An 8921-nucleotide genomic window follows, 5' to 3' on the forward strand; every position below is an offset into this window, starting at 1 on the left:
CTTTGGTTTTATTACTTTTCACCAAACATATCTTGTACACTATATTTAGCTCAAATAAAATATAATTTTGGTGAGAATTCCTCAATTCTTGTTTTATTAGGTGCTTAGATTATAGATATCTTTTCACAAGCATGAGTTTTACCACTCAGATTATTCATGTATAAAAAATATATTAAGAGAAAAAGTAAGTTGATTGTTTCCAGAGTGCTGTGATCTAATTATATTTTACAGTGCCTTTGGCTCACATTTCTTTTGTTGTCCTCAAAGATGTTATAACTCAGCAGGCATTTACTGAATGACTACCATGAGCAAATTTCTTCTCAGGGTCAAAATGTAATATTCCCACCCAGCAGCTGAATAAAATGTTTTTTTTTTTCCCCAATTGAATCTAAGTTAGTAATTCAGCACTCTCAGTTGTAGATTCTGAGTAAGCAAGCTTGCTGGAAAGTTAACACACAATAAAGGTGGGCTCAGCTTCTCCTGTTCTTTCTCCCTATTTCTCTTTATTTTTATTTTTTTCTGGTCTCCCATCAAAAGTCCTTGGCTTTTTCTATGTAGATTTTAAGTTTGATGTCCCGCTAATGGCTATGTCATAATTTTGACTTCCTATACCTCCTTTTTCCAGAGCCATCGTTTCTGAGTAATTTAGATCTCTGGGCTTGACCTTAGTCCACATTTTGGGGATAGGACCCTTGAATGTATTTGCTTAAAAGTTTCCTGCATTAATTACATCTAGACTTAGACATCATTACGTTAAGGGATTTTGCTCATCTGCCTTTTCCAGGTAATAGTGATTTTTCAACCCGTGGCTACAGTCTCTGGGAGCTTTTAAAACATATAAATGCCTTGGCCCCACCCCACGATAATTACATCACAATAATGGAGGTGGGTGGGTGGGGGTGATATTAGACTGTTTTTTAAAAAGCATTACCAGTAATTTGTAACGTAGAGTGAGATTTGGTAACCACTGTATTAGATTGTGAACAACCTGTGATCAGGAGCTCTACATTGCTAGGCCTTTATTTCTACCGTCTGATATTGTGCCCCATACGTATTAGCTATTCTGTGGTTTGTCAAATGAATGATTGATTAGACAGCTATTGTGCACCCTGGAATCCTGGGTGGCATTAAGCTTAGTCTAGTTCTAGATTTAGTCATGTTGGTCTTCATTTTCTTAGCACAGGTGCAGCAGTGAACAGCAGTGAGAGTCTCCCCCCATCCTCGTCCGTCAACGACATCTCCTCCATGTCCACCGACCAGACCCTGGCATCTGACACTGACAGCAGCCTGGAAGCCTCAGCAGGACCCCTGGGTTGTTGCAGGTGACTAGCCGCCTGCCTGCGAAACCCAGCGTTCTTCAGGAGATGATCCGATGGAACACACACACGCAGACACGCAGACACGCACGCACGCACACACACACACAGACACGCAATGACAAGAAATCAGCAAGGGGGAGAATCAAAGCCTAAAATTGAGACAAAGCTTTTAGCCTGCTTCTTCTCCAAAGTTCTGTCTCGCAGCTAAGCTCAAATGTGTATTTAACTCCTAGTTGCTCTCGCTTTGGTCTTCTTCCCACGAGGCTTACTACAGAAAGCAAATCAAACATAAATTAGAGAAGCCTTTTTCATAAAGTGTGAATTTAATGGCTGCAAAATTAGCAACCTGTAACTGCCCTTTCCAATGGCATGACAAGGTGTGCAGTGGCCCCTCCAGCATGTGTGTGTCTCTATCTCGCATCTACCTGCTCCTTTTGGCCTAGTCAGATGGATGTAGATGCAGACCCGCATGTGTCTGTATGCAGACGGCACTACTTACTTAGAGATGCTACTGTCAGTGCCCTCAGGGTGCTACCGAAACACCATACACTGGGGTACCACATGGTCCATTTCATGTGATCTATTACTCTGACATAATTCTATCTGTAATATATTGCCAGTATATAAGCTGTTTAGTTTGTTAATTGATTAAGCTGTATGTCTTATAAGAAAACATGGAAAGGGAGAACACATGGGGGGAGCAAGCTCTCTTGGACCCTTGAAGATGCAGCTTCTAAATTTGAACTGATTAAATGGCACCTGTATACCAATTCGTAGAAAGAACATATGTGATGCTTATGTGTAGTAAGGAGAGTGGGGAGGGAATAACAGTTTTCAGGTGATGAGAGTGTTTGGCCTTTAGGAGGAGGTTGTGAATGAAAGCTGAGGTTCTCTTCTCTGACAGTGAACAGGTAGGAGAAACAAGTGAGTAGTGCTATAAGGCGGGCCGGACCTAAAGGACAGTTGTCAGGAGACACCGGCATCCTTGTTTTAGAGAGTAGACATCATTTGTCATTTCCAAATTATGTATCACAACACACCCCACTGGAGAGGTCGGCAGGCGGTGTGGTAGGGTCATTGTGTACATAGCTGATGGTAAGAATCCCTCCCTGGAACAGAGCAAATGTCTCTCCGTACGATTTCCATAGCGGAGAGCAAGCCTACCTACACTGCTTTCAGATTGTAAGTTGTGTTTTCCATTAGGTTGTTGTTTCTCAGCACAGGGTGATCCTCAGGTTAGTATTTGAAAACATCTCCACAGGAATTACTGTCCCTCGGTGGTTTTCCTGACTCTTTAATATGGCTGTTGTTTCATGTTTATTTATTTTCGTAAGTTTGACCAATTCAAGAAGGGCTGATTATCTGAGTTTTGTAACAGCAGTAAATGTGACAGCAATAACTCTGCCAATAACTTACTGCCGCTACATGACTTTAGCAAGATGCTTGGTCTTAAAATCTAGGAAGCATTAATGTTAACATGTAGCCAAATCATCTGAATTTAGCTCAAATTAAATTCAACTTCAGGAGGCACTGTGAAACATCTCAGTTATATGAAAGGCAATATCAGGGTGACCTCTCAGCAATAATAGGTACCAGCTATAGGCTTCCCTTCTTTTTCACTTTGGTGACGTATCCATCGCAGTTATTTGCACTGTAACCATTTGGTGCTCACCAATGTGGTGATATTTCACCTGGAGAAGGAACGAAACACATGAAGTGGGTGGCTGATGAGTGTGATGGTAAATGGAATCCCCTCAGAACTAGGGTAACAAGAATGTCATTGCTCTGAAAACTGCCTTAAGTAAAATAGGGAAGCTCTTTTCAAGGAAACGAGTCCATTGGGTATGGCAACCACCTTCACCCGCACCGTGTGAGCGAGCTTTACACTGGTGGGATTGCCTCACACAGTAGGCTCCGTCGGGGGGTACTTGGTGTAAGATGGAGAGAAAAACATTAGACTGTGCAACTTGGCCCCTGGAATAAAAATGACCCATTTTTTCTCTATCTTGTCACCATTCCTTTTGGTTAATATTCCAGAAAAATGACTTTTAAAATGCTTTCTCATTCACAGACACTTGATCGTATTTCTTTTTGCCACATCTCCATTTTTTTCTTTTTCTAAATTTCTTCTATGTATCCCTTATTCTTTTCTTTAACTCTTTTTTCTGAACTCATCTCTTGATTTATCTGTGGCCCCTCCACTCCCCTGCTTGCTACCACATGAAGTTAAGGGCAGAGAGCAGGAAGCTGTTAGAAATTGAGTGAGTTACAAGGTGAATTTCATTGCCCTTCAGATGACATTGAAACACAGAAGGAAATCTTCAGCAAGCATCTTAGACGTGCTTGACAATTAGACTCTCTCTCATGGCTGCAGAAGTTGTGACTTTTTTTCATTAAGATTAAGCCAGGCAAAAGCTAGACAATGCCCCTCCCTTGCCTAAATATCTGTCCTCTTGTAAGGCTCTTGGGAGTTGGTTACTTTTAACTGGACCTTGTTCTGGAAAAGAAAAAAGAGGAACAGATCATTTAGATTGAAGCATCATTTAGAAATAGTGCTAAGGGTTTGACCTCCTGCTCATAGGCTTAAATTTACTTAGTTACCAAAGCAAAAGTCCATAAGTCCATGATCCATGTCCACTGTATTATAATATTTTCAGGAGGTTAAAATGTTATCATCAAATTCACAGAATATATTATGTATGGCATGGGATCTTCTTTCCTGAAGAAAATGAATATTTCCTCTGTTACTTCCAAAAGACTACTTTGATCTCTCCGGCAAGGAAGTGTCAAGTTAATTGGACTATACGATTGGAAAAAGTGAAGGTGATGTTGGCGGTTGGAGTTCATGTGGGACACAGAGTTGGTGCTCTGTGGAGCATAACCTCCCATCAGTCCTCTAGGGCAGTTGCTTTTGCAGTGACCCTTAACAAAAGCTTTGTGGGGTTTGGAAGGAGGGGCATTGCATGCCCATATGCAGGAGCAATTAAATTGCCATGAGAATTTGGAAAAACCACCACCATTTTAACAGTATCTTTTCCATTTATATGTATATTGTATGGGGTAGTGTGTCCATGTTTAAATAGTGATAAAAAAATATGGGATAAAAACTGATAATAATCTTGCATCTTCAACAATCTGATGACTGAGCTTTGCAGAAATGTACCCCACAGTTGAACCAGTGCCTGGCAGTTCCCACCAGTTGGAGTAAGCTGTTTTACTGAGGGCCAAGGAGCAGAATGATTTTTCCAAATCTGTTATTATTATCAGAAAAATGTTACCTAAGGATACTGATAGCATCTGTCTCCTAAATTAGAAAATAAGCCGTGGCAAATGGAACAAGTGGAATAGACTGAAATGCATAAATCCTTTTAAGACCTGTCAGGGGGAAAACAATAAACAAAAACTGACTTTTAAATTTTTAGATATTTAGTGCAAAATCTATATGACTCAAAATGTATTTATATTTAATTCTCTTAATATATAACAATTTTAATCTTAAATGCATGAAATTCTGTGAAGAATACTGTCAAATATATTTTCTAAGCTCAAAAAGAGGAGTAATATTGCCCCAGGAGTCTTTGATCCCAGCTACCCTGGGTCTGCATAGGGAATTCCCTCCCAGTTTATGATCCCCCACATGCATTTCAATTGTGTGAGTCCAATATTTTCCATGGATATCATTAAATCAAGCAGAGAAACTCCTTTCTGTAAAAACAACACAAAAATGACTTTGTAAATAGTTACATTAGTTATTTTCCTTGTGATTGAAATTATGAGATTTATTATTTCTTTTGAAGCTTAGACAGTACTTTAACTGTCTGAAAAAGACTCACTTTGACCCATTTCTTGGTCAGTTGAGCTGAAATGGAAGTCCTCTGTTAATATATGAACTCCTGTATATCTAACTTTTGATCATGTGGGACCAATGGCCAGTATATTCTAATATAACAAAATCTCCCAACCCTCATCTAGCAGTAAACTGTTCACCTTGCCATGTCCATCTTGGAATGAGACCTAATTTGCACCTGCCTGTAATTCTGCATGATTGGACTCCAAAGACTATTACCAATGAGGAGAATTGTCATGTATCAGTGTTTATAACATGGATTTAAAGCACACACACATTCACACACACCTCACCTTTAAAAATTCTAGATCAACCCTGGAGGGCAAAACCATGTATGTCCGGTTTCTTTGCAAGGTTCTTAGAGATTAGAACTAAAGTCAGTCAGCCTGATGGAGAAAATGCAATCTCAGTGATGTTTAACAAGGCTTTGAATCATTTTAAGTTATTTCTGTGTTCTTTCTCAGTCTCTTTTTCATTTTTACTTTTTTCTTTGATTTTCGAAATGTCGATGGAACCAGAGGACAAATGGGGGGAGAACACTGGCTACTTTTGACTCTGTGTAGGTCAAACATCTGAGTTGATGCATTGTGATTTCTGTTTCTTATGAATTATTAAAATCAGAAGAAATATGTTTCCCTTAACATAAAATCAATCTAAATCAGACTGTTGGAGTTTGCCTGTTGCAGTGGTTATTGTGCTGCTCATTGTTTTGGGTTTTACGTCCTGACATTAGCTCTGAAGCATCTCACATGATTTCATTTTGATACCTGGTGAAGGAAATTTGAAGAGTGGTCTGATTGCCCCTTTCCTATAAGGGTTTCCAAAGTCATGCCTGGGAAGACATGTGTGAGTAGTGAAACACACTGAAATTCCTGTAATCTCTGGCCATGTCATGCCGGGGATGGTTGGATGTGGCAAATCATCTCTTTCAGCTCCAGAGTGAATTCAGCTTGCTCATCCATTTGGATAAGTATGTTCTGCATAAACCACTGAAGATATGCCATAGAAATATACAATGCGTTTCTCAGGGATATGGAATATGATGACACATACACAGCTAGAATCAAGCAGCCCTTTGAAATTTCCCACCCTCTCTATATCAAAGAATTCTTGCTTTAAAGACACGCTTTGTTGGTCTAAAGCCCAAACATAAAATAAACTAAAATGCAATTTAGGAGATTAAACTTTCACTCCACGGACCTTATTAAACTTTCACTTCCAAGTTGTTGAACTTCTGGTACTGTTTTTCACCTGGTATGCTCTGGAAGCTTTTAGTTTCACCCAACGGTCCAGATTGTTTGTGATTAAAAATCAGGGGCAAAGTGATATTCATCTTAAAACCCTTCCGCACTCTGCCTGCCTAGAATACTGTCTCACATATAATTTGCCTCCTATTAATATTTTTAAAAATTCATGTTGATGAAACTGTAATCTACAAATAATTATATGCAAAATCAATTTTATAACTGAAGTAACATTTTACATGGACTAAGGAAACTAGTAATATTAAAGTGTTTCTTTTATAAAAGGAAAACTTTTAAAAAGCAACTGCTTCTCCCTTAATGTTAATATTTTGCAAACTTGAATTTGGCACAAATGAAGCTCTAAGAAGTTTGTGATGAATTTCTGAACTACATTCTGAAGCAATTCATTCATTCAAAAACATTTTTCAAACACCTTTGTGTCCTGGGTAGGTGACAATTATGGTATGGCCCTTATCCTAAAAGTAATTCAGAGTAAATAAATCTTTCAGATTAAAAATAAGTAAAGGAAAATATCTTTATCTCATTTATTGATTTTCTTTAATGTAATATTTGTTTAAATTAGTGGAATTACTTGAATCAGTCTACTTTTCTTATTCTCTTAAAAAACAATGAAACAAGAAGTCTTGTTTTCATTTTTTTCCTAATTTTAAGTGTAATTAATGAATAGGCAAAACAGGTTTTGGGATATTTCCCATTACATTATGGCAAATGAAATCATTTTTTCAACTAATGAAATAACGGTATGATGCCTCTTTTCTGCAGTACATTCAGTTTGCTTTGTTGCATGTTTTTTCCTCTGAGAATTCTTGGACCTGGACGCTGGGGTAAAAGCTCATATCTGCACAGCAGCAAATGGCATCACAACGATACCAGAGTCTCTCTTTAGGGACACTCTTATGTGAAGCCAAATGACTGAAATTTGTTTAGTCTGTGAGTGACAGAACCCTAAAATAACTCAAGGCTGAAATAAGTTATTTTTTATTTTCTATTGAAAGCTTCAGAACATCCCTGGACATATGAACCAGAAATTTGAAGTTGTGCTCTGAACGTTCACTCATTGAGTCATGCCACTGTTCCGGGCACACACAGTCGTGCTGAATTCAGGCAACTTTCCTTCTTTCATGTAGTCTGCATTCTAATGAGGGAATAATATAGTGGACTGTACTAAGAAGCAAACAAAGCAAATAAAAAGAATAAGGAATATAGGGAGTGCTATTTTATAAAAGGTAGTTAGGGCAGGTCTCTTAGGTGGTTTTTGAACAGACACATAAATGAAATGAGGGAGCGAGCCATATGAGTATCTGGAGAAGAGTATTCGAAACTGAGGGGAAAGCAAGTGCAAAGGCCCTGTGGTATGGGGTCTGTTGATGTGTACAAGAAACAGCAGAGATTCCACTGTGGACAAAGAAGATGGACAAGAGAAAGTGTGATGGAAAATTAAATTGGAGGCGTCGGCTGGACCAGATCTTAGAATTTTATTCTAAATATGGTAAGTTTTGATCAGGGAAGGGATATAATTTCAATTTTCTTTTTAAGTAGGCCCCTCTGGCTGGTGTAGAATGGAGGTTAGAAAGAAAGATGAGAATTGAATCAGTGTCTATTGTGAGTATAGCAGTATTCCAAAAAGACATAATGAGGGTTGGACTAGAGTGGAGGAAGTCCAGGTGCTGAGAAGAGGTTGGATTCAATATATAAGGCTATTTTGTGAAGGCAGAGCTGACAAGACTTGTTGGTGTATTGACATGTGATATGAAAAAAAAAAGAAAAAGTAAAAACTACATGACTCCAGAGTTTTGATTTATACTACTGAGTAAAATGGTACAGTTAATTGATATAAGAACAATTGATAAAGAACAGATTTTGGAAGGGAAAAAGTGCTTTTTTGTGTATGTGTGGGGGGAGGAATGTCAGTTTTAGATGCTTATTGTATATATCCAAGTGAAGTAGTGGAGATATTGTCTAGCCTGGAGTTAAGGGAAGAAGTTGAGCTAAAGCATAAATTAGACAGTAATCTACTTATAAGTGCTATTTAAAGACAGGAGACTGGATAGATCGCCAATTAACTAAGTAGATAAAAGAGAGTGGGCCAAAGATTGAGCGCTCTCTCATTTCAGCATTTACAGGTCACAAAACAGGATCAGAGTCCAAGGAATGTCCAGTAAGTTAGAGGGAAAACCAGGAGCGCATACTGTTCTGGAAGCAAGTAAAAATCAGTTTCAAAAATAAGGGAATGGGGTAGGCCATGGTGGCTCAGCAGGCAGAGTTCTCACCTGCCATATTGGAGACCTGGGTTCGATTCCTGGTGTCTGCCCATGCCAAAAAAAAAAAAAAATTGAAAAATAAGGGAATGTAGTGGGTGCAAGGGTAGTTCAGTGGTAGAATTCTCATCTGCCATGCAGGAGACCCGAGTTCGATTCTCTGATTCCCGGCCCATGCACTTCCCAAACAAACAAACCAAAAATTCAATAAATGATGCTGCAATAAGAGGAT

The 8921-nt window shown here is 38.7% G+C and overlaps 1 protein-coding gene across 6 annotated transcripts in view; it reads left to right on the forward strand.

Moving 5' to 3' along the window:
• MAPK10 (mitogen-activated protein kinase 10) overlaps positions 1–6762 on the forward strand; it is a 371854-nt gene extending 365092 nt beyond the window's left edge. For 5 of the 6 annotated variants that reach the window (XM_077142936.1, XM_077142934.1, XM_077142935.1 and 2 more), the window contains exon 14: positions 1184–6762. In XM_077142936.1, the coding sequence (XP_076999051.1) occupies positions 1184–1326 (143 nt within the window). In that variant the 3' untranslated portion in view covers positions 1327–6762. Of the gene's footprint in view, positions 1–1178 lie in introns of all 6 variants that reach the window. The other variant, XM_077142938.1, reaches the window with a different exon arrangement.
• Positions 6763–8921: the final 2159 nt, after the last annotated feature.

This window comes from Tamandua tetradactyla, chromosome 24, assembly GCF_023851605.1.
Source record: "Tamandua tetradactyla isolate mTamTet1 chromosome 24, mTamTet1.pri, whole genome shotgun sequence".
Taxonomy (NCBI): Eukaryota; Metazoa; Chordata; class Mammalia; order Pilosa; family Myrmecophagidae; genus Tamandua; species Tamandua tetradactyla.